The sequence below is a fragment of the Eptesicus fuscus genome, chromosome 20 (genome assembly GCF_027574615.1).
Source record: "Eptesicus fuscus isolate TK198812 chromosome 20, DD_ASM_mEF_20220401, whole genome shotgun sequence".
Taxonomy (NCBI): Eukaryota; Metazoa; Chordata; class Mammalia; order Chiroptera; family Vespertilionidae; genus Eptesicus; species Eptesicus fuscus.
Genome location: NC_072492.1, coordinates 7,450,663 through 7,476,631, shown reverse-complemented (window position 1 = coordinate 7,476,631; position 25,969 = coordinate 7,450,663). Strand labels below are relative to the sequence as shown.

Sequence of the window (25,969 nt, the reverse complement as noted above, 5' to 3'; positions counted from 1 at the left end):
CCCATGTTCTGAAAGGTAGCTGGTTAGATTCGGGGAGCGGGCCTAAGCCGTCAGTAAGACATCCCCTGAGGGCTCCCAGTCTGTGAGGGGAGGCAGGCTAGGCTGAGGGACGTCCCCTTCCCCCCCCCCACCCCAGTGCACGAATTTCATGAACCAGGCCCCTAGTTAAATAATGAAGACATTTTTAAGGCACAGAACACTTGGCAAAAACGATAGCCTAAGCGGATGCTTAGGAAAAATGGGGGCAGCTTGAGGTGTGCAAGCAAGTGGGAGGTGGGCTCAGAAAGAGGACACTGGGACAGACTTACCTGAGACCAGGAGTGCCCAGCATGGACCAAACTCTCACACCGGAGCACCAGGCTAGCACTTTCCTACCGACGTCCAGCTACTTGATAAACTTGATGCGTTTGTGTGGGATGATCTACCACTGAGGGTCTTCTATGAGAAAATGCATTTTGAGTTACAGTCAATGCACAGTGGACACTTCAGACACAAATAAAATAGGATTCTACTAAGTTTATTTTTAAAAAGGGACAGGACATTAATTTTGGACCAATATGACAAAGAACACACTGAGCTCCTGGTCCTCTATGCCTCCCTTCTGTAACAGATGGCCTGCTCCAGGACCCACAGTTCTAAAGGGCCAATCCGAGGTGCTTCCCATGACAGCAACTGCAGCTAATCCAGTTAACCTCCTCCCAGGTAGCACTTCTAAAATGGGACCTCCAAGCGATAGGTTTTTTCCCATCTCTTCCCAAAAAGAGATGTGAAAAAAGACAAAGACTATTCCGTCTCCTGATGCAGAAGCAAAAAATTAAACCAGCATGAGATCCAATCCACAGGCCGACATAGTCTCCAAGTCCAAACTCATGTGCAGACGCTCCCTTCCCTCATCCAGGCATAAGAGAGCAGGGATATCCACTAAGGGACTAATTCCTCCTGGGGAGCTATGTGTTTCAAACAGGCCAGGACACAGAAATGGGCTAAGCGTGCATGGCTACTGAAAGGGCTTCTTTACTAAGTGGGTCCTTTGATGTTTATCAAGGCTAGAACTCCAGCTGAAACTTTTCCCGCAGCAGGAACATTTGTAAGGTTTCTCTCCTGTGTGAACCCTCTGATGCCTATTAAAGTTTGATCTCTGAATAAAGCTCTTCTCGCAGATGGGACACTTGTAGGGTTTCTCTCCTGTGTGAATTTTCTCGTGGTGGCGCAATCTGGAGAAGTCACTGAAGCCTTTCCCACAGTAGTCACATTTACAGGGCTTCTCTCCGGTGTGAATTCGCTGATGTTTCACGAAGTCTGAACTCCGCCGGAAGGCTTTTCTGCAGATGAGGCAATGGAAGTATTTCTCTCTGGTGTGAGTTCTTTGGTGAAAAGCAAGCTGAGAGTTCCTGTAGAAGGTTTTCCCACACTCCCTGCAGGTGGGCAGTTTCTGGACCATGGGGGCTCTCAGCTGCCCTTTAGGGGAGGCCTCTTTCTTCCCCTCAAGACACGGTACGGACCGTTCCCCTGGATGAGGATTAGGCACATGACGGCCTGGCTGCTTCCCAGAATTCTTTTCTTGAGGAGAGAGCTGTTCCTCTACTTGCTCGCCTGGAAGGCTTTCCTGAGCCTCAGGAAGATTCTCTTCTCCAAAGTGACTTGGCTCCTCTTCAGTGAAGAGGCCACTCTGGGACGCCTGAGAAGGTGGCTCCTCTGAGGTGCGACGGGGGGCATCTGGAGGCTCCTGGTCCCTGTGATTTTCCAAGTTAAGGTTCTCTTTGTCATTCTCCTGTCTATCTCCTAAAAGAAAAGATTTAAAATAGTTCAATGCATGGCATGCCCTACCTTCTGATCCATGTCAAAGGTCATCAGTGAATACATAGCTATTGCAATATTAATGACTATTCCCTAGTTGTACATTACATTCCCATGACTTATCATCACAAGGTTGTACTTCCCCCAAAACCTTCTCTCAACCATCAGTTTGTTATTTGTATCTATGAGTTTGTTTCATTTTGTTTGTTCATTTGTTTTGTTTTTTAGATTCTGTATATAAGTGAAATCGTATAGTATCTGCTTTCTCTGACTTATTTCACTTGGCATAATACTCTCTAGGTCCATTCACATTGTTGCAAATAGCAAGATTTCATTCTTTTTTATGGCTGGGTAATATTCCATTGTGTGTGTGTGTGTGTGTGTGTGTGTGTGTGTGTGTGTGTGTGTGCATGCATCACCTCTTCTTTATTCATCTGTCAATGGAAACCTAGGTTGCTTCTATATCTTGGCTATTGTAAACAATGCTGCAATGACCATGGGTGGGTGCATATATCTTTTCAAATTAATGTTTTCATTTTCTGAAGATACTGGTAAATACCCAGAAATGGATTGCTAGGTCATATAGTAGTTATATTTTACATGTATTTATTATTATGAATCAGTAAAACAAGGGTATTATATGAGAGTGCAACTTTAAAAAATGACTGGCTATTACCTGATTACCAGAAGCCCAATGCAAGGGGCTAGGCCCTCGCTGCCCCAGCTGGCCCTCGCTGCCCCGGCTACCTCGGCTGGCCCTCACAGCCACTCGCAGCCCTGGCCAGCCCTCGCAGCCCTGGTCTGCCCTCACAGCCCCTCACAGCCTCGTCCGGCCCTCGCAGTTCCGGCCATCCCTCACAGCCCCTCACAGCCCCGGGTGGCCCTTGCAGACCCTCGCACTCCCGGCTTTGTCTGAAAGGTTATCCAGAAGGATGTCCTAAAGGTCATTTGGCTGTTCGGTCTAATTAGCATATTACCTCTTTATTATTAAGATATGTAAAAGATAAATATGATCACTAAAAATAATTTGAGCCCTAGCTGTTTTGGCTCAGTAGATAGAGCATTGGCCTGCAGACTGAAGGGTCCCAGGTTTGATTCCAGCCAAGGGCACATGCCTGGGTTGCTGGCTCGATCCCCAGTAGGAGGCTTGAAGGAGGCAGCCAATCAATGATTCTCATCATTGATGTTTCTATCTCTCTCTCCCTCTCCCTTCCTCTCTGAAATCAATAAAAATATATTTAAAAAAAATAATTTGAAGAGAACAGTATACAGAAGATAACCAAATCAACCTCAATCACACAACCCAGAGGTAACAATTATGAGTATACATTTCCTTCCAGTCTTTATTTAACCAATACATATGTATATATGTATGTGCTTTCACCTGACATAATTGATATGTTGTATATATAGTTCTATATCTGGCTTTGTAGCATTTAAATTGTAAATAGTGGTCTTTATCAATTTCACATGGATTCTCCCCTTCTCAAGAAACACAGAAATTCATGAAATGCATCAATGTGTCATTTTACTATGGTTTTAACATACAGTGAAGCTGTAGCATAAAAGTGAATCTATGCTTCAATCCAGTACTCGCTTGTGCTTTGTTAACTCATGTATATAACAGTTGAAATTTAATTTTTTTCATCATAGCTTAAGTTTTTGGTCATTACAAGTTAATGGCACATATAGTAAATATTTTATTTTGGTGATGAAATTTATTTTCAGCTTTTATAAATTACTTTATTCTAGGCAGATCTAATGAAGCTATTTCCCTTTCTCTTTACTATACTTGTCTTTCAGATTATCTGCTAGCGACCCAGGAATGTGCGAGAGAAGTAGACCTGAACTTGTTAATGCACAAAGCCTTACCACATATTCTTCTCCTATAGCAAAGGTACTTTCTCTCATCTTTAAAGAAGCCTTTATAAGTATCATTTTAAAAGCTGAATAATGGTCCATCATGGAGATGACATTATAAACACATGATAATAAACTTATATTTTATTTAAGAATTCTCCTACTATGGAAATCTGTTGTTTTGTTTTTACAACTATAAATAATATAGGGATAGCATTTTGATTCATAAATTTTTACCCACATTTCTGATCAATACTTTAAAGGAGATTCCTTGAAGTGGAATTACTGTCAACAGACATAAATGTTGTCATTAAGGCTCATGACACTTACTGACGAATTGATTTCCAGAACAACCATGCCACTCTCTGGTTTGAGAAGCTGGGCAGAGTGAAGAACAGTGTTCAATACTGAAGTATTAAATATTTTTAAAATACCTTCATTTAGACCAGTGAAAAATGATTTTTTTCACTGCTCTAAGTTTTAATTTTTAAAAGATGAATTTTTCCCATTTATAAGCTATTTTTCATACTCTAAGACTGCTGTCCATTTTTTATTGGGAAAATCATTTTTCTTATCAACCTGCATTAACTATATACTAAGAATATTAATCATTTATCTGTCATGTTCATAAAAAATATTTTTCACCAGTCTGGTTACCTTAATTTTGCTTGGGGTTATTTTTATAGAAGTTGTGGGTTTTTTCTTTTTAAATATACTGAAGTCTATTAATCTTTTCCTTCATGATTTTTTTCATTGCTTTCATACTTATAAAAACCTTCCCCATCCTGCCCTGGCCAGTTGGCTCAGTTGATTGAAGTGTCATCCTGTATACCAAAAGGTTGCGGTTAGGTTTCCACTCGGGGCACATACCGTGGGTTTGATTCCTGGTCAGGGCGCAAGAGGCAACTGATAGATGTTTCTCTATTTATATATCCCTTCCTCTTTCTAAAAATCAGTAAAAACATATCCTAGGGTAAGGATTGGATTAAAAAAAAAAATTGCCCTCCCTTGCAAGCCTGGTCCCTCTCAACTGCCCTCCCTGCAGGCCTGGTCCCTCTCAACTGCCCTCCCTGCAGGCCAGGTGCCTCCCAACTGCCCTCTCCTGCTGGCCATCTTGAGTGGCCATCTTGTGTCCACATGGGGGCAAGATCTTTGACCACATGGGGGCAGCTACATTGTGTGTTGCAGTGATGATCAATCTGTATATTACTCGTTTATTAGATAGGATAGAGGCCTGGTGCATGGGTGGGGGCCAGCTGGTTTGCCCTGAAGGGTGTCCCGGAACAGGGTGGGGTTCCCTTGGGGCATGAGGCGGCCTGAGCGAGGGGCCTGTGGTGGTTTGCAGGCCGGCCACGCCCCCTGGCAACCCAAGGGGAGGCCCTGGTATCTGGAATTTATTTTCCTTCTACAATTAAAACTTTGTAGCCTGGAGCAGAGCGAAGCCTGCTGCTCCCTCGGGGCGGCAGCCATTTCTGTGGCAGTTAATTTGCCTTTTTCATCCATCCCTAACTTATTTTGGTATATGATATACATCAAATTTAAACTAATACCTTTTCCCAAAGTTTTTTCCTGACATTGCTCACTGAAGGACAGTTTGTCCCATGGATCGGTGAGAATTTCATCATATGTGAGATTCTTATACAGACTACCTTCTTTTCCTAAGCTGCCTTTTCTGTTCCATTTGTCTGTGCATCTATTTTTACAACAGTATTCCATTATTTTAATGATTTTACCTATTTTAAATGACAGACTCTTAATATTTACAGATCTAATATTGATGAAATATTCATCTTTCAAAACTTTTTACTGTTCTTGCAGTATTAGTACAGATAACTACTTAAGAATCATTTTCCAAATCATTGTTTTTAATCCCTTGGGATTTTGATTAGCAGTATGTGTGTAGGGCTCCCGTTTTAACCAGGAGCATTTCTTCAATATGGTCAAGTAAATAGCACATACATGCCCTCCTGTGACATCTACATTCAGTCTGAGTCCAGATCTGGCAAACCGGCTAACTGTAGCTTCTAGACCAAACAGACTGAACCAGTCCTTTTCCATCTTTCCATTGTTGCTTCCACATGATCCGGGGTCTCATCCCTGCACATCAGGACTTCTACATCAACTTTCCACAGGGTTCCTCTCCTCCACGTGTTCCCTCCCAGACTTGCTTGCACACCGCTACCTCCTCAACCTCCCTTTCCACTTCTCTCTCTCAGGGACCCACACTGGCATCAGTTTCCGTTATTGAGGCAGACTGGCTTTGCAGATTCTCTACAGTCTGGTTCCAGGTAAGACGTAATGAGCCATGCCAGCAGTTGGGATGAATGGGGAAAAAAGAATAAGTTAGGGATATAGTGAGCTACACAGCATAAATAAAATCCTACTGCAAGGGAATGTATGGGAAATCTCTGTACCTTCCACTCAATTTTGCTGTGAACATAAAACTGCTCTAAAAAATAGTCTAGTAAAACAGAATTCCTATTGCAACAACCTCTAAAGCAGTATTTTCAAACTTTTTTGTCTGCTACCCACAGTAAAAAATATGTTTATATCAAAAATAAAGTATATGCACATATATTCGGAACAAAAATTTCCTGCAACACTACCTATCCTGACATCTAGTATTTTCTCATTGCATTCTGATATTTTCTATTTAAACTTATTTCATTTTTTTAATGATGGCTATAATCTATAAATGATTTCACAATACACTAATTGGTCATGAAATGCAGTTTGAAAAGTACTGCTCCAAAGGAATCCTTGTGAAATAGTATTATAATAAACTAGAGGCCCGTTGCAGGAAGATTCCTGAAAGAATAGGGCTTCCTTGGGCCTATTCCTGCAAGAATAAGGCTTCCTGCGGCCTGAGCGAAGCAGAGAAGGAAGCAAATTTGCATACTCACTCTGATTGGCTGGTGGGCATAGCAGAGTGATGGTTAATTTGCATGTTTCTCTTTTATTAGTGTAGATGTATTGCTTAAAATTAAAATTATATCCCCCATTTGATGCTTGCTCTCTCTGTGGTTTTTCATCAAAGAAAAATAATTAATTAGACCTCCACTAGGGAGAAAGAATGATTTGTCATACGGGTCACATCCTTCACCCTTTCCTTCCGCCACGACTCGGGGATGTTTTATATATATAACAGTGTGTCTAGATAGGTTTGAGAGAAAGGTTCCACATAACCACAGTATTTTAGAAAAATGTAGAGGAGGCTAAAGGGGGATTGCTATTTTATGGCAGAACAAGTTTGTATTTCTTCTTTGTGCTACTTAATGAAAGATACATTAAGATTAGCTAAAATAGCCCTAGCTGGTTTGGTTCAGTGGATAGAGTATTGGCCCACAGTCTGAAAGGTCCCAAGTTCGATTCCAGTAAAGGGCATGTACCTCAGTTAAAGGCTCCATCCATGGCCCTAGATATTTCTCTCTGTCTCTCCCTCTCCCTTCCACTCTCTCTAAAAATTGATGGAAAAATATCTTCAAAAAAAAAAAAAAAGAAAAATATCTTCAGATGAGGATTACAAAAAATATTTCATTTATATTGTCTTTTATATTTACACTAGAAACCCGGTGCAGAGAGTCATGCACCAGTGCCGTGCACCGGTGGGGTCCCTCGGCCTGGCCTGCACCCTCTTGCAATCCAGGACCCTCAGGGAATGTCAGACTTCCAGTTTCAGCCCGATCCCTGCAGGCCAGGCCGAGGAACACCACCAGTGCACAAATCCATTCACCGGGCCTCTAGTATACACATGAGATCTTTGGTTAATTTCTTCCTGCCCTCTCCACCTCCCCCTTTTCTCTGAGATTCATCAGTCTGTTCCATGTTTCCATGCCTATGCATTGAGCATCTGCCCCCTGGTGGTCAGTGCATGTCATAGCTACCAGTCAAATGGTTGAATGGTTGAACAGTCACTTAGGCTTTTATATATAGAGAGATATGCAATTACCTTTATTGGTACTCTATTTCTTCACATGACTTGAGTTACTGTCTAGGGTCCATTCATTTCATCCTGAAGGACTCGTTTCGTATTTCTGGTAGGGCTGGTTTGCTAGTAATGAATTATCTCTCCCAAAAAAATCTGGGAATGCCATAATTTCTCCTTCATTTCTGAAAGGTAGTTTTGATGGATATAGAGTTCTTGGCTGATGGTCTTGTTCTTTCAGCACTTTGACTATGTAAAAAAAGATTAGCTAAAACATATATTCTCTGTTGGTTGGTTTGGTTTGATTTATTTTGTTACAGATGTGTTGGTTACTATTCACTGTAACCAGAATAAGAAAAGTCTAATTACTCTGAACAAGAGGAAGGGTAATAATGGCTGTTTCATACTCTTTTTTGTAATAGAATTATACCTATAATTATACCTATTGGTCTCAATCTATACTAATCTTAACTCTCTCTGAGAAAGACAGTTGTCACAACAGATAAGACTGAAGATGTACTCTTTCTTCCAAGATTAGCTATGTGTGTCAACAGCCCCATACCAGAGATTAAGAAGACCTGACCTCCGGATCCAAACCAGACTAACCAGATCAGGGCCAGTCCGAACTAATGGAATGGAAACCCATGTCCTAACATATCTCCACCACCTCCAATTTAATGACAAGAGACCAGAATGGCTCTGACCAATGAAAGATGACTCACCTATGCAAGTGGGTCTTAGGATCTTCTCACTGACATGCAGGCGCAGTCCTGCCGGTTCTTCCCCACGCTCTGTTGAATTAGTCAGGCCAGGCTTGGAATTGGAAATGCCTGGACAGAGATAAATAACATGTGGGCCTCGATGAACTAGGAGGATTGGGGACCTGCTGTTTTTCAAAGGAGTGTCCTAGGTGAGAGAGGAAATAGGAAGGCTCTGGAGACCACTAAAGGTAGCTCATCTTAGAAGTTTGTTTGGAGCTTCTAAGACACCAGTACTCACAAGATAGCCAGGATAAATGGTGAAGGCCACAAGAAGAATCTGGGCTGGTAGTCAGACCACCTGATGACAAAGACCCCTCCAATAGTTGGTTGAGACTATGATTAAGTATTAAAGAGCATAGACTCAGAGCCAGCCACAACTGAGTTCCTTCTTAACTCAGCACTTACGAGCTACGTAACAGTGAGCAAGTGACTTGATCTGTCACTACTTTCATCACCTTAAAAATCAGAGCCCTAGCTGGTTTGGCTCAGTGGATAGAGTGTCTGCCCGAGAACTGAAGGATCCCTGGTTTGATTCCAGTCAAGGGCACACACTTCAGTTGCAGGCTTGATCCTGGCCCTGGTCGGGGAGCACATGCAGAAGCAACCAATCAATGTGCCTCTCTCACATCGATGTTTCTCTCTGTCTCTCCCCCTCTCCCTTCCACTCTCTCTATAATATCCTCAGGTGAGGATTAACAACAAAAAATGAGAATATCATCACCCACTTCAAGGAATTACTATATGTTATGCACCCATGACAGTTCCTGGTACACAGAACACGTTTAATACCAGGAAGTTGTTACTATAACTCTGCTATTTGCAGCTCACTCCAGTTCCCAATGGTGTCACTATGATTGTCTTCACCCAGAGGACCTCAAGGAGCTAAGAGGACACAGAAAATGCTTAACAGCCTTTCCATGTTCTTCCACCCAGCTAACCCATGCCCTCACCTCCTGAGACCATTTTCCCATAGGTCTCCAGCATGAGATCCCAGTATTGCTCCTTCTGAATGGAATCCAGGTGCCTCCAGTGCTCCTAGAAAAAACACAATGCTGTAAATTCACCGAAGGTTTCTGGATCCTGCCTTCCCTGCCTATCGAGGCTCAGAAGAAAGCAATGTGTCTTAGGAGCCTACCATCAGAATATGTAGAAAATCATAGGAGGTGGTTCAAGAAAAAGGCCAAAGGGAAAACTACAGTCCCTATATCAGTATTCTTTATTCTGGGTAGAAAACAGGCTTTAAGTTCTACATTATTTTCAAGTTGCTTGTATTCAAGAGTAGAGGTTAGAAAGCGAGGAGCCCTTTCTTTTTTCTTTTTTTTTTTAATAATTCTTTATTGTTGAAAGTATTATATATGTCCCTTTTCTCCCTTTTAATTTCCTCCAGCCCGCCCCCATCCCCCAACCCAACCTGCAAGGAGCCCTTTCTACACTGTCCTTTGCTTTAACTCTTCCACTGCTTACATAGAGGTCTTTGAACAGTAAGAGCCTGATTTAACCAATATTTCATTAAAATCTGGAAATTCAAGAGGGAAAAGAGAAAAATTAAAAAGGTATTTGTTGGAAAGGCAACTGTAAATCAGCAAAAATGTGGGAAGAAGCAACAATGAAGTCAACTAAGCTGAACACCTCAGTGGGAAAGAGACAAGTGGATTCAGAGCAGAGAGAGATGCTGCAGCCACACGCACCTGGGCCCTCTGACAGTTCTGCATTTAGGTCTAACATCAAATCAGGTTTCCTCTCAGTGAGTGGAAAATTGATGAGTTGTCTAGAGCAAGGAACCCTTCAATTACCCCCAAAACATGCCTTTCTTAGGCTATGGACCTAAAGACTCAAAACTGGGAATGCCATCTAAGTAGGGTCTACTTTCATGAATTCAAATTTCAATCTCCCCTGAAGATTGTATAGCAGAGTCTTTGGAGTCAAACATACTGGGTTTCAAGTCCCAGTTCTGCCACTTCCTAGCTGTGTGATCTTGAGCAAGTGACTTAATCTTTCTGGGCCTCAAGTCCTCACCTAATGATAGTACTGAACTCAAAAATTGTTGGGAGGCTTAACAGAAATAGTGCAAGTATCATCTGAGCACACTGTACTCTTCATTCATAGCACTCATCAGTTTATTAGTTATGTATATGTATATTATGCATATGACAGAATACCCAATCTTTTCTATACACATGCATATAAAATATTTAATCAATAGTTGACTCCACTAGCACACAGCACCATGAGAAAAGGACTCTCCACTGTTCTCTTCCAGTCCCCAAGGCCCTGTCCAGGACAGAGTAGTCATACAACACATATCATCTGGGTGAAATATACAGCTCTTAGCAAACAGGCCCTCAGTAAATTATATATATATTGTTATCATATGCAATCTATGGGATGCTCAATCTCCCAGGCTAACCCGAGGGTTTGCAGAGAGAATTAAGAGATTCTGATCACTTTCAGGAACCCCACAGTTGATAGCCATGGATTATTGTCATGAAAAGCCAGCTAGGCTACAGGGAGCAGAAAAGAAGAATGAAAAGATGACGTTATCTTCCTATCCTATCTAATAAGAGTAATATGCAAATTAACCATCACTCTGCTATTCTCACAAGCCATGCCCACCAGCCAATCAGGAGCGAGTATGCAAATTAACCCAACCAAGATGGCTGCAGCCACAAAGCGAACAGGCGGCTTGGGTTTCCTGGGCAATGGAGGAAGCCAAGCTTTCCGCACACCCTGGCTGGCCCAGGCCTCCGCTCAAGGCTACAAAGTTTCAATTATAGAGGATAAATAAATCCTAGATCCCAGGGCCTCCACTTGGGTCGCCGGGGGGCGTGGCCGGCCTGCAAACCACCACAGGCCCCTCTCCCAGGCCACCCCACACCCCAAGGGAACCCCCACCGTGATCCAAGACACCCTTCAGGACAAACCAGCCAGCCCCCACCCGTGCACCAGGCCTCTATCCTATCTAATAAAAGAGTAATATGCAAATTGACCATCATTCCAACACACAAGATGGCCAGCAGGGGAGGGCAGCTGGAAGGGACCAGGCCTGCAAGGGAGGGCAGTTGGGGGCATTCAAGCCTGCAGGGGAGGGCAGTTAGGGGTGACCAGGCCTGCAGGGGAGGGCAGTTAGGGGTGATCAGGCCTGCAGGGGAGAGCAGTTAGGGGCAATCAGGCTGTCAGGGGAGTGGTTAGGGGGTGATCAGGCTGGCAGGCAGAAGTGGTTAGGGGCAATCAGGAAGGCAGGCAGGCGAGCAGTTGAAAGCCAGCAGTCCTGGATTGTGAGAGGGATGTCCAACTGCCCGTTTAGGCCCAATCCTACCGGGATGGGGCCTAAACAGGGAGTCGGACAACCTTCAAGGGGTCCCAGATTGGAGAGGGTGCAGGCTGGGCTGCGGGACACACACCCCCGTGCACAAATTTCGTGCAACGGGCCTCTAGTTACAAATAATATGCATCAAAGTGAAGTGGAAATGGTTGAAAAGTAATGGAACACCAAAAACTCTTTTAACCCTTTGCACTTGCTTGCTTTTTTCTCGATTCCTGCTACCGATGCTAACCGTGTCGAGTCACACTCGACATCCAAGTGCAAAAGGTTAACTAGCAGGTACTAAGAGGGGAGGAGGAAAGGAGGGAGGGAAGGAAGGAAGGAAAAAAGGGAGGGGGAAGGAGGGAGGGAGGGAAGAAGAGAGGAAGGGAGGGAGGGAAGGAGGAAGGAAGGAGTTGACTTTTTTAGGGTGAAAAAAATGAAAAGGTAAAAAGTGACCTTAAAATGAAGGAGTATTCAAAAAAAAAAGTGACCTTAATATATTTAATTATTAACTATAACCATATTTTTAGTATGTTTTTATTGACAGTGTTTTTAAAGTTGAAATTGTTAGCAACTTACTTTGTAAATCTTCTGTGAATGAAGCTACCTTAACAAGGTCCTAAAAATAACCAACTTGAACAAACATTGCTGACTACAAGAGCTCTGAGTCTTCAGTGAGAACACAGACCCTTGCTCCCTTCCCTCCCGCCCTCCCTCCCTGTCTCCCCTTCCCTTTCTAAAAAAAATAATAATAAAAAAAAATCAATAAACATATCCTCGGATGAAGATTAAAAAAAAAAAAAGAGGCAAAGATACCAACTGCACTCACCCTTGCTTTTTCTCATTTTTAAAAGAGGAAGAAAAATCTAAATTCCTATTCTGGAAGGGTGGAAGTAAAAGATTTGATGGAGAAATACGTTAATTTTATGTAGAAACAGCACCATCTGGTGAGTTAAGACATTACCACAACTGACTTGCACAAAGTTCTTTGTACTGTATTCTTTTCCCAAAATTTTAAAACATAGGACTGTGAGTAAATGTATCCCCAAGTGCATGTGAGGTTCTAACTCAGTTAGTTCCTAATACAAAGTATCACTGAGTAGGGACACTACTTTGTTATTCTGGCATTATTCACCAAGTTCCTAATTGATGAAAGAGATTAGGGCCCTAACAGGTTTGGCTCAGTGAATAGAGTGTCAGTCTGCGGACTGAAGGGTCCCAGGTTCGATTCTGGTCAAGGGCATGAACCTTGGTTGCAGGCACATCCCCAGTAGGGAGTGTGCAGGAGGCAGCTGATCGATGTTTCTCTCTCATCAATGTTTCTAACTCTCTGTCCCTCTCCCTTTCTTTCTGCAAAAAATCAATAAAATATATTTTTTAAAAGAGATTAAGAAAAGTGATTGTTTATATTTAAAAAACCCTTCACTGCCCAGCCGGCTTGGCTCAGTGGTTGAGCTTCAACCTATGAACCAGGAGATCATGGTTCAATTCCCGGTCAGGGCACATGCCCAGGTTGCAGGCTTGATCCCCAGTGGGGGAGTGTACAGGAGGCAGCCAATCAGTGGCTCTCTCTCATCATTGATGCTTCTATTTCTCTCTCCCTCTCCTTTCTTCTCCAAAATCAATAAAAATATACTTAACCTTTTGCACTCAGATGTCGAGTGTGACTCGACACGGTTAGCATCGGTAGCAGGAATCGAGAAAAAAGCAAGTGAGTGCAAAGGGTTAAAAAATAAAAATAAAAGACCCCTTCACTTACAAAGGATTCCATTAAATATCAAGGTCCTTCTGATGCAAATAGTTGTTAGTTTGGGGGAGGGATATTAGGATTGGATAGAGATAACTTATTAGTTTAGGTTAAGTGGTTGTTAATCAGTTATCCACTACATATAAGGAATTTAATACGCACACACGCACGCACGCACGCACGCACGCATTGTGCTGCTACTGAGCATTTTAAATCTTTTGGCATTAAACTATCCAGAAAAGGTCATGGTTAATGTCATTATGTAGAGTTAATGCTTAATTCTACTAGTCAAAATGTGTTAATAAATTATATATATATATATATATATGTATGTACATATATATACATATATATATACATATATAATATTTTTTTTTTTAAACCAAGCATTCTCCTGCCTAAAAATTTGGTTTCTGGGTACCTTGAAAGTAACAAGGCACCCTTGAGTAACTGAAAAGATATATCCCTTCCCTGCACCCTCCTCATCCCTTTCCCAGGGTGAACTGCAAAGCTGGTATCCAGTTTCCACATCATGGAGCCTGTCAAGCTAGAGCTCAGGCCTGATCTCCAGCCCCACATTAAGCACCACCTACCAGCTTCCCTACCTTCACCTGCACTCTGTATTACTTCACCAGGCAAATCTCAAGGGTTCCCCAAAGGTTTGAAACAATGAATGTTTTGATTAAGGTGTATAGGTTCCTGGAAAACTTTATTTTTATGAAATGCAACTTTTCAGAACTTTCAACTACATTATCAAGATGAACCAGTCCCAGAGACTTCTGTTTACAGCCAAGATGGAGTAATAGGGACTGGATTTACCTTTGTGTCTGAAACAACTGAAAAAAGAGACAAACTATCTGATACAAGAGTTTTCGGATAGTGCATGTTAAAGCAGAACAGAGGCCTCTGAAAGTGGGAAATGAATCAGCTGAGCCCCACAGTTGCCCACACTTATTGCCTGTAGAACATCCAGAGCAGCAGAGAGGGGAACTGGACAGAGCAGGTGGTTCCCTGAGCTGAGCAGGAGCTCAAAGGAGTATAGAGTTAGCAGGGCAGAAGACCTGAATGGGGGAGCTGCACTCGGAGAGCCCCAGAGATCTGCAGAGGGACCCCTCAAATAGAGAAAAGAACCCCATAAAAGCAACAGAGGGAACAATCCTCAGAGCTTGAAGTGCTGGAAACACCTCACATTTCCAGAACCACAGTGGGAAACCCTATCCATCAAGGAGCTTTGGGTAGCGTTCTAGAAGGGTATTGTGCCTCAGTAGTGGGGAAAAATTAGCCCTACACTAAAAGCTTCTCTGATGCCATCTAACAAACTGTGTCCAAATAACCTAACTGTATCCCAGAGCAGACCTTAGAGACATTTATAGGAATGCAAAAATATCCAGCTCTCAGCAAGGTCAAATTCACAAGGATTAACATCCGATCAAAGATCACTGGGCATACAAAGAAGCAGGAAAACACCACTCATAATGAACAAACACAGGTGAAAAATTAGCAGATAAGGACATTAGTACAGATGTTATAACCATATGTTCATGAAGGTGGAGGAAAGATTGAACATTTTAAGTATATACATAGCATTTTAAGTATATACATAGAAGATACAATAAAGCCCCAATTCAAACTTGTAGAGATTAAAAATACATAAGATTAAAAATAGAACAGATGGGGTTAACAGCAGATTAGACACCAAAGAAGAAAAGATTAATGGACTTGAAGACATTACAATAGAAACTATCCAAAATAAAACACAGAAAGTAGAAAAGAAAGAGAACGCATGCCACATGTGTATAATTCTCAGAGGCCTCAAAGGAGAAAAAAAGGAAGACAGAAAAAAACAGTTAAAGAAATAATGGCCAATGCCCTAGCTGGTTTGGCTCAGTAGATAGAGCATCAGCCTGCAGACTGAAGGGTCCCAGGTTCGACTCCGGTCAAGGTTACATGCTCAGGTTTCGGGCTTGATCCCCAGTAGGGGGCGTGCAGGAAGCAGCTAATCAATGATTCTCACTCATCATTGATGTCTTTATCTCTCTCTCCCTCTTCCCTTCCTCTCTGTAATCAATAAGAATATATTTTTTTTAAAAAGGAAGAATGGCCAAAAATGTTCAAAATTTGATGAAAACTATAAACCCACAGACCAAGTTTAATGAACCCAAGCACAAGAAACACAAAGAATATTATTCTAAGGCTTATCACAGTCAAATTGTTTAAAACCAGTGAGAAAATATTAAAAGAACCAAGCATGAAAGATGCATTATATGCAGAACAAAGATAATAGTACATATGGCATGATTCTATTTTATACAAAATTCTAGAAAATGTAAACTAATGTATGATAACAGAAAACAGATCAGTAGTTGTCTCAGAACTACTGATCCCCAGTAGGGGGCGTGCAGGAAGCAGCCAACCAATGATTCTCACACATCATTGGTGTTTTTATCTCTCTCTTGCTCTTCCCTTCCTCTCTGAAATCAATAAAAATATATATTTTTTTAAGAAAAGGAAGAATGGCCAAAAATGTTCAAAATTTGATGAAAACTATAAACCCACAGAATGTGGAGGGATAGGAGGGAGGAAAAGGGAACCTCTGGTGGCGACAGATTTGCTTATTATCTTGTTTATGGTCACGGCTTCATTTTTGTGTGTATATATGTATGTTCATCAAAAACCTTACCAAACTCTACACTTCAAACATGTGCAGTTCATTGTTTGTCAATTACTCCTCCATAGAGTTGGGCAGGGGAGATTAACCTGTCCCACATTAGATATAACCATTCAAAATCTCAAACAGACTGTGAGAGGCTTAAATAGGAAAGGAGATAGTATTTTCTCAGCATAACTCAAAGATAATAAAAAAGGAGACACAAGATTGCCTCTTCAGAGCAACTGCTTCCAGATTCCATTACTCAAGATGACAATTAGGAAACATTCCGTCTTAAGAACTGAAAGTCAGGTCTCATTCCACAGATATTATTCTTGTTATCCTTGCTAGGCCTTCCTCCTACTCCACTTTTGAGACTCCTCCCACTTTCACTCCTCCTCACTGATACACCCTCAAAGCCTGGTTCTGGGAGAGAGAGGCAGGGCCACCCAGCTCACCTGAGGTGCCGTGTGGAGAAGGGAGGTTCCGAAGTCCTGGTCTCCGATGAGCCTCTCCTCAGGCTGGGCAGGAAGCTGGGAAGCAGGCACTGCCGAAGTGAAAAACAGGAAGTCTCAAGAATCCGATGTCCTCAATCAGTCCCCAGAGGGTACAGGTAAAAATCTCTGCAAATTAGAACTGACACCTGCTTCACCATCTATGCCTTCAGGAATTGTACAGTAGAAATTCGGTTCTCAAACTTTAATTCCAGAAGGCTGCTTAAGAAGCCATTTGTGCCCTGGCTGGTGTGGCTCAGTTGGTTGGGCATCATTCCATGCACCAAAGGGCTGCCAATTGGATTCTGGGTCAGGGTACATGCCCAGGTTGCAGCTTGATCCCTGGGGGGTATGCAAGAGGCAGCCAATAGATGTTTCACTCTCACATTGGTGTTTCTCTCTCCTTCTCCCTTCCTTTCTCTAAAGGTCAATTAAAAATAAATAAAACTTAAAAAAAAAAGTTTGTTAGAAAACTGAATCATTTTTCCCCATTAGAAGTAATGTAAATTGGCCCAGCCTGCATGGCTCAGCGGTTGAGCGTCAACCTATGAACCAGGAGATCATGGTTCCATTCCCAGTTAGGGCACATGGCTGGGTTGCAGGCTCAGTCCCATGTGGGGCCTGCAGGAGGCAGCCGATCAATGATTCTGTCATCACTGATGTTTCTATCTCTCTCTCTCTTCCTCTCCCTTTCTCTCTGAAATCAATAAAAAATATATACTTAAAAAAAATAATAATAATGTAAATTAAAGTTCCAGAACCCTAAATGATTCCCTATTTTAACTTTTCTTATATACAGTGAATGTCTAATGTACTGTTTAATCTATAAATACACACTTTTTAAATTTATCGAACCACACCCTACTAGCCTTAAACAAGGAATTTTTCATATATCACTGTCCCAAAAATGCTACCACCTAACTGCTTTTGTTTAGCCAATCAAAAGCAGTTTTTCTGCCTATTCATTTACCTGTGATTGTAGTTTTGTGAGCACTTTCACACACTTTGCAACATTAGCATGCTAGATGGCCTCTTTATATTTTAAAATTGTGCTAATCCTCAATTTCTGCAGGCAACAAAAGCATTACTCCTTTGTTTATTGCCTGAGACGCTTTTTGTCATGCTGAGGTATCAGCATAAAAGGGTTGTCAGATCAAAAACTGAAGTTTTTGTTCACAACCGAGACATTTTTTCTGTGAACAACTTGGTCGAGAACAACTTGGTCGAGAACTGAATAGTTTGAGATGGGAGGGACCTCCCTAACAAACTGCAACTCCCTCCAACCTTCCAAACAATCTCACCCATATTTTCTCCCACCTCCTTCCTCAAAACCAAAATCCGAAAGGCCTAGCCCAGACATAAAGTGTTTAAATTAGTTACAGGCTTCGAATATCCAAATCAGCGTGGTTGAAGTATGACTACCCTGTTTCTGAACTTTTTAGAGATACCCCCATCTGGGCAGCGTTATTATTTTCAACCCACTCACCCGTAGGCCACATGTTTCTCCAAGAGTGCACACACACCACCTGAATAACTGCCCACCTAGCTCTTGTACCGCTTCAGACTCCATGTGGCTCGGTGGCTCCCCGGGCCCAGAGGGTGAATTACCAAGTCCCAGCTCCTGAGGTGTCACTTCAAGAGGAGACTCCACTGCCCCCACTTGGCCTGCAGACTCCACCTGCTCGGGTAAGGTGTCCTGTCCTAGAACCTGGATGCTGATCTGGAGAAGACAGAGGACTAGTTACTAAAAGATGCAGAGGAGAGTTTCTGAAAGCTTCTATAACAGACCATGACAGCCTTTAGGGACATGGAGAGAGGCAAGAGAAAAACAGCTTTTCATTCTAGGGCAGTGGTCGGCAAACTCATTAGTCAACAGAGCCAACTATCAACAGTACAACGATTGAAATTTCTATAGAGAGCCAAATTTTTTAAACTTAAACTATATAGGTAGGTACATTGTTATTAACTTAATTAGGGTACTCCTAAGCTTGCCTTTGCTAAAAACTCAAGGGGCCAAAGAGCCACATGTGGCTCTCGAGCCGACGTTTGCCGACCACTGATAGTCTAAAGATGGAATGGGCCCTAGCCTGTTTGGTTCATTGGATAGAGTGTCAGCCTGTGGACCAAAGGGTCCCGGGTCCGATTCCCATCTAGGGAACATACCTCCATTGCAGGTTCCTCCTGGGCCCCAGCCCTGGTCGGGGCACATGCAGGAGGAAACCAATTGATGTGTTTCTCTCACAGCGGTATTTCTCTCTGACTTTCCCTCTCTCTTCCACTCTCTCTAAAAATCAGTGGAAAAATATTCTTGGGTGAGAATTAAAGAAAAAGAAAAAACAAAGATGGAATGGGATGGGAGGCTTTATCTTCAATCCCTAACTGGCTAAAAAGCGTTGCGAGTCACAGGGAATCTTTAGAATTAGGTGTGATATGGGAATACACTGATGTAGCACATAAGAAATACATATTTGTTCTTTGTCCTTGGTTCCTGGCACAGAGCTCCTAAAACCCTTGGTATTACCTGAGGGACAGGGGTGACAGGAGCAGCTTTTGTTATTTATAATGAGCCCCTTTCAACCACACCAGTTTCTGCTAATGAGGTGATTCTTGGTGGACCCTGAGATGGCTTCAGGATGGAGGCTGGTCACCAGAGGAAACAACCAGGTGATTAGACGGTTTGAACTTTCAGCCCCACCCCCAACCTCTGGGGAAGGGGAGAGGGGCTGGAAATGTTCAATCATCAGTGGCCACCGATAAATCAATCATGCCTAAGTAATGAAACCTCCATAAAAACACCTAAACTATGGGGTTCAGGTGCTTCCAAGTTGGTGAATACACAGAAGTTGGTGGCCTGGAGCGGGCATGGGAGCTCTGGGTGACCCCATCTCCTCCAACTGCTTGATCCTGCATCATATCCTTCATAATAAACTGGTAAATGTAAGTAAAGTGTTTTCCTGAGTTCTATGATTCGTTCTAGCGTATTATATGAGGACAGTGTTTGGGGAACCTCCAAATTTTAGCCAGTTCCTTATAAGTATGGGTGGCCCTTGAGACTTGTAACTGGTGTCTGAAATGGGGGCAGTCTTTGAGACTGACCCTCATCCTATGGGATCTGAGTAACCCCGATATCCAGTGTCAGAACTGAATTGAATTGTAAGACACCCAGTTGGTATCAGAGAATTGGTTGTTAGTGTAGAAAATTCTACATATTTGCTATCAGAAAAGACAACACACCTGATAAGACCCCCGAGGAGCCGTGCTTCGCTAACAGATCACAGTATCCTCTGCTTACCCACTGCCACAGCTTCCGGGGGTCTCCCTTCAAGCTTTCCACCAGGGTCGCTGCCTCCTCTCCGCTGCCAGGACACTGTGTCCGCACCCACATCTGAATCTCCCCGGGCAGAATGGTCAGGAACTGCTCCAACATGAGGAGCTCTAAGATCTGTTCCTTGGTGTGAACCTCTGGCTGCAGCCACTGGAAACAGAGCTGCCGAAGTTGTCTCAGGGTTTCCTGGGGCCCAGACATCACCTGGTAACGAAACTGCCTGAAAAGCTGGCGTGCAGCCTCAGGGCTGGAGGGCTCCCCTGGAGGGGCAGCATCTGGTCCAGAGTACGGGGGGTCCTTTGCCGGCGGTGGCAGTAGGACTAGGGCCTGCCCCTGCTCAACAGGCATCATCAGGCCTGCCACGTCCTTCCAGGTGAAGTTCTTCTGGGATGAAGTTGTCTCTGGGGAGAACCAGGTCTTCACAGAGCCTCGCACAGGAACACGAGAGGGCGTGAGATCCAGTGCTACAGAGAAGAAAGGGGTCACGTTTTCAGAAAGAACAAATTCACGTGCTCTACCTGAGAAGCCAAGGAGTCAACCACGGATCTTTTCAAATCGATGGGTACACTATTTTATTTTGCAAGATTGTAAACGTGAAGCCACAAAGCAAACCACTAATACTTATCTAAACCGTCACCATCACCCTGACCATTTTACAAAGTCCCTCTCGGTCTTCAAATGTCCAGCCCAAGTAGAAAAATGAAATGCACCACCTGAAGCAGCTTCACTACGGGTTTCCAGGTAAACAGCTCTTCTGCAAAACACTTCTCGATCTGCACCCACATGTCAGCAGACGGGAAAATGAAGCTGAACAAGGACATCAATGCCCTAGAAATAAAGGCTAATGCTGAGATGAGCAGATGCTTCCATAATAAATATGAGGTTGAACAGAGCAAATTAACTCTTCCCCAAAAGGTGCAATGAAATTTCTAGGTGACCTCTTTTGAGTGCCAGGGGAATTTATAAAGAAAACCTGTCACACCCGAAATTTTCAACCTTGGGCTTTATTTTTTTGTTTAATATATTTTATTGATTTTTTTTTTTTTACAGAGAGGAAGGGAGAGGGATAGAGAGTTAGAAACATCGATGAGAAACATCGACCAGCTGCCTCCTACATGCCCCCTACTGGGGATGTGCCCGCAACCAAGGTACGTGCCCTTGACCGGAATCGAACCTGGGACCTTTCAGTCCGCAGGCCGACGCTCTATCCACTGAGCCAAACCAGTTTCGGCTCAACCTTGGGCTTTAAAAAATTTTAGAATAAATGCTAACTACCTTGAAAGCATTCCTACGGACTTGAACCTAGTAATATTATGGTGAATGGTATCAAAATTTAGAAGACGGTAAAAGGAGAAATATTAAACGGCAAAGTAAATGCTATATCTAGTTAACTTTCTTGCATGTAATCCTAATATTGGATTGATTACTCAGTCAATCCTTAAATGTTTTGAAGGACCTAAAGGGCATCATTCTCCATAACACTAACCACATCCAATAGACACCCAGTCACGTGGGTATCTGGCTTAATCAGAGATCAGTACAACACTCTAGCTTTTGATAGCGGCTTTTTCCTTGACATACAAAAACCTATGTCCTCATCCCTACTACTTCACCCAAAGTCATTCCATATCACCAAATCATCCTTAAAAAACTTTTTCAAGAAAACAAAAAAAAAGCAAAGTAAATATATTTCACTCAGATATTCATGCAGTAACCAGTATGCTACAGTGACATATATTATGTGCTCAATAAATACGGGGATGGAGCCTGCAACCAAGGTACCTGTCCTTGACAGGAATCGAACCCAGGACCCTACAGTCCACAAGCCAATGCTCTATCTATCCACTGAGCCAAACCGGCTAGCGCCTGCGTCCTCTTTTTGACTAGGCCTGGCCCTTGTGCTCTGTCCTTGGACATTCTAGTCGTTTTATCAAGAATCCTGCTGGATCCAGTTTAGGGAAAATCCTCCAGCTTTGGTATCTGATCAAAGTCTCTATTCCCCGCCCTTGGTAGCTGACCACTCTTGAGAAACCATTCACCCTAGTCTGCCTTCCCCAAAACTCCTGTCAAGTCGGCTTAGTGAGAAGCCCCCCTTAAGCCAGGTGTTTCCTCTAGAAGTTTTCCATCCACTGACCCCCTCGTGGCCCTGTTGTAGTCAATCGGTTACTGCAAAGCCCATCTTAGCAGTAACCCAGGAATAAAGTCGGCCTTACCGTCTCCGACAAGTATCTTGAGTAACGTTTTCTTTCTTTTAACAGGTGACTTGAGGAATGTGTCAGCTCCGTGTTAGGCCCTGTTCATGTCATTTCTAACCTCACAATTACCCTGCAAGGTAAGTATAAAGTGTATAGATTAGGAACCTCTGAGGTCCCCAGAGGCAGCCAAATTTAACCCCAGGAAGCTCTGATGCCTGTGCTTTGGGGAGGAGATGCCAACGTTTGGAAATTCGTGGGGGCGGGTTTGGGGTTGTCAAAAACGGCTTTTAGCGGCCTGGAGACCGGGGTTGCTCCAGCCCTAAAAGGCGCTGGGCAATGCTACCAAGTGTTCTCCACGCTCCGGCCCCCACTCCGACAGCACCGAGGGCCGACTCGGGCATCACCAGCCCGTCGGGGTTCCCTCTGCCTGAGGTTCATTCCCAGCCTTTGGGGGAAGACTGGAAGCCGGGGCCCGTCTTCGATCCCAGTCTAGGCACGTGGCTGGAGAGTCCAGAGGGGCCCACAGGCTCCAGGACCGAGAGCCGGGCCGGGGTACCGGCGTCTCACCGCCCGGAGTGCACTCACAGACCCGCCGCCCCTCCCCCGCGCTCGCCGCGTCGCCGTGTCCCCGCGTCGCCGCGTCCCCGCGCGCACTGCCGGCGCACGGCGCACGGCGCGCGTCCGCCAACCCCGCCGCCCTCTCGGGGACCGCCCGACCCAGCGCGGACGCGGGCGGCTCCAGGCCCGATCCCGGGAGATCGCGGCCGGGCCCGCCCAGTCTGCGCGCTCACCTCAGCCTGCGGCGCCAGCTCTGGGTGCACTTCCGGGAGACCCGCAGCTGCGTGCGCCTGCGGCGGAGGGGCGGGGCTAGGCGGCAGCGGGGCGGGGCTGTAAAGGGGCGGGGCTAGACGGCAGCGGGGCGGGTCTGTAAAGGGGCGGGGCTAGGCGGCTGCGGGGCGGGGCTAGGTGGCCAGGGGCGGGAAAGGGGCGGGGCGGGGCGGGGCGTGTGAAGGTGAGGGCGGGGCGCGAGGGGCGGGGCAGAAACTGAGGGGCGGGTTCCGATTGGCCGCCCGCGCCGTCCAGCCTCGCCCGTGGCTCCGCTGCGCCGAGGCCGCCCTCAGTCCAGCGCCGCGGGCCGTTCAGTTATCCCTCCAAGCTTCTGGTGCTTCTCAGCAAACACACCTGTCAAGGCTGCAGTGCGTTCCAGGCACTGGGCTGCACGGCGAGGGCTACGAAGATAATTCCCTTTGTCTATCCCGGACGCCTGCGCCAGTCCCACATCCAGAGCTCAAAGGCCTGCCTGTATCCCCGGTTCTGAACCCGGGTCTGGACTTGTGGCTATTCTTCCCTCACTTGGCCTTCCTGAGGCGTGTGATTTGCCCCTACCTCGCTGTCCTCTCCAACTCTCACCAACTCTGCATTTCCTGGGCGCTCTCCTTCCACTTGGCTCTCAGTATTGGAGTTCAGTGGGGAAAGATTTATAGTTTCCATTAAATTCACAAAGGGATCTGTGACCCTATTAAAGCTGTCCAGTTGCTGTTATCTTCCTTGCTAGGTGATCAGCTGAAAGCTAGCAGGTTGAAGACATGTCGGACTCACACAGGCAGGAGCAGTTTTCCTCCTCACCACCACAGACACCCCAATCCTAACCCAAACTCACAACTCCCTCCACTTAGGTTATAGGTACCTCCTTAAATCCCTTCAGCCCCTAATCATTTGTCACCAGGTGGCCACACACCTCAAGAACATAACCAGTGTTCTACTTGCTCTCAGACTGCTCCCCGGGGGGGCCTCAAAACACCCCCATCTTTTCCCACTCACCAGGCCAGAGGACAGGCTCCCAGTCAAGACTGACAGGTCAACTTCACACACATGCCCCCGGAAGGCATTTCAAATATCTACTAACCTTTGTAGACCCTTTCTCTGGGTGGGGAGAGGCCTTTCCCGCCACCTCAGAAAAGGCTACTGAGGTAGTGAAGGGCCTCGCTGAGCATCTCGTTCCCAGCTTTGGCCTGCACACCTCCCTGCAGCTGGATAATGGTCCAGCCTTCATCTCCCAAGTCACCCAAGGGGTTGCCACTGCACTACAGATCTGCCGGAGCCTGCATATCCCTTATCCTCAAGCCTGAAACAACACCTCACTAGGCTAAGTCTGGAGGCCTGAGAAACCTGGATCACCCCACTTCCCTTAGCCCTCATTTGCATTCCATCAACCCCTCACACCCCAACAGCCTCAGCCCTTTCGAGCTTATGTATGGCAGACCCTTCCTACTCAGAAACATCCCAAACGCCTCTAGCCCTTTGGGAGATTATCTCCCCACCCTCAGCCTCACTGGCCACCCCCTTTGGCAGCCTGCCGACCAGTTCTCCCCAGGCCTACCACTGAGTCTCCCCTTGATCCTCCACTAGAGCCGGGAGACTGGGTATTCCTCCAGGCATCCTACAGCACAGGAAAGTTGAAGCCGAAGTGGACAGGCCCACACCAGGTACTCCTGACCACACCGACGGTGGCCGAGCTACGAGGATATCCATCCTGGGTCCACTCCTCCAAGCTGAAGCCAGCCCCTGCACCCCAGACTCCACCGCCAATCAGCTCGTATCCGAGCATCAGCCTCAGACCAACTTGCCTCAAACTTACAAAAATTCCTCAGGAACTGTAAGCCCCAGACCCTTAAGCTAATCCCCTATAAGCCAGGCTTCCCCCAACACCCCTCACTGTCCTGTTTATGCTGATCCCAGTCTCTTGGCCCCCACCCCAGCCAGCCCCCTCCCTACCTAACGACCTACTGCAGAACAATTCTATGATCTTATCTTACCCTTACTCAAAGAAGTCCCTTCTGTTCGTCCCAGTACTGAGACACAGTGACTGACTTTCTTGTGGGATTGTTATCTTCAGGGAGATTTCATAGACTTTTCCTGGGATCAAATAACCTCCTGGCTAGAAGCCAACTCTGGGGATTAACTTAACAAGAATTTAGCCTGGGAGGCCCTTACTCACCCTCTGTTCTGGCCAGCACTCCTCGGAATCTCCCTTGTCATTATTAATATACCATTGTCTTATACCATCTGGTTGGAATTACCAGATGTTAGAGTCTGTGGGGAAGCATGGGACTTGGTTGGAAAGTCTGTAAGGAAGATTCTCCGAAAGGTCGGGGGGGCCTCTGAGGGGACCTTGCAGAAGGCGGCAGCCGCTACCTTGACTTTTCCAAACAAGTCCGATCCCCCCGGGGGTGTTTTGCTAGAATTTCTATGTTTAATCTTTAAAGACCTGACCTTGTATAGCACTTGTGTTTGTTTTTGTAATTTGTGGACAAAAACTACATTCAGGTGCTAAAAATAAAGCCTCTTTTGCAACCCAGAACTCATTGTTCAGTATGAGTTTTGATACATATAAGAAGGAACATGATACCTAAGTCACTGGTTCCAGGACTGTAGGATTAATAATTTAAAAAGCATAGAATACAAGGGAAATAGCAACCATACTGCTTTAGTATTTTAATTTTGCTGTTGATAACACTGTAACAAAGTTTACTTCTTTTTTTATTAGGGTTTTATCTTGAACACAATATCTGGATTTATGTCTTACTCTTTAGGTATTTTTGTATATCCTGAAGATCTGTACTATTCTAGGGAGTGATAGCTTAGGAGTGAAGATTTGCACTTACTCATGTTTAGCGGGTGTCTGAAATTAAAAAACCAGGCAGATACATCTACTCATACCCTAACCACGGCCCTAAAGTAAATTGCTTGAGGAAATTAGCTCCCAACTATTATAGGTGCAGAGTTTTTGAAGCATGTCCATATTCAAGTGTAGATCAAAGAAGCTCAACTAAAAGGATTGTGGACTGACTGAAATGACATCAGGATTGAGCAAAAAAGGGAGTAAGATGATTAAGACTCAAACTCCAGAGGAA

General features: G+C 44.7%; 1 protein-coding gene and 1 non-coding gene across 5 annotated transcripts; one reads left to right on the top strand and one right to left on the bottom strand.

Moving 5' to 3' along the window:
* Window positions 1-501: 501 nt before the first annotated feature.
* Window positions 502-22,904, bottom strand: ZNF18 (zinc finger protein 18). 4 transcript variants are annotated; one of them, XM_054709400.1, is made up of 8 exons: window positions 22,847-22,904; window positions 22,074-22,185; window positions 19,828-20,324; window positions 18,144-18,255; window positions 16,500-16,588; window positions 9,294-9,378; window positions 8,305-8,412; window positions 502-1,782 (listed from the first exon to the last, which is right to left on the bottom strand). In XM_054709400.1, the coding sequence occupies exons 3-8, from the start codon at window positions 20,209-20,211 to the stop codon at window positions 998-1,000; spliced, it is 1,563 nt and encodes a 520-aa protein (XP_054565375.1). In that variant the 5' UTR covers window positions 20,212-20,324; window positions 22,074-22,185; window positions 22,847-22,904; the 3' UTR covers window positions 502-997. The 4 variants fall into 4 exon arrangements, with proteins under 4 accessions (XP_054565375.1, XP_054565377.1, XP_054565376.1 ...); XM_054709402.1 differs by lacking the exon at window positions 22,847-22,904 and adding an exon at window positions 20,574-20,688 and having other exon boundaries at window positions 22,074-22,645; XM_054709401.1 differs by lacking the exon at window positions 22,847-22,904 and adding an exon at window positions 22,399-22,412.
* Window positions 22,905-25,335: 2,431 nt separating this feature from the next.
* On the top strand, window positions 25,336-25,460 carry LOC114227085 (small nucleolar RNA SNORA40). The gene has a single exon (XR_003613180.1). It is a non-coding gene; the product is annotated as a small nucleolar RNA SNORA40 (small nucleolar RNA).
* The last annotated feature ends 509 nt before the right edge of the window (window positions 25,461-25,969 follow it).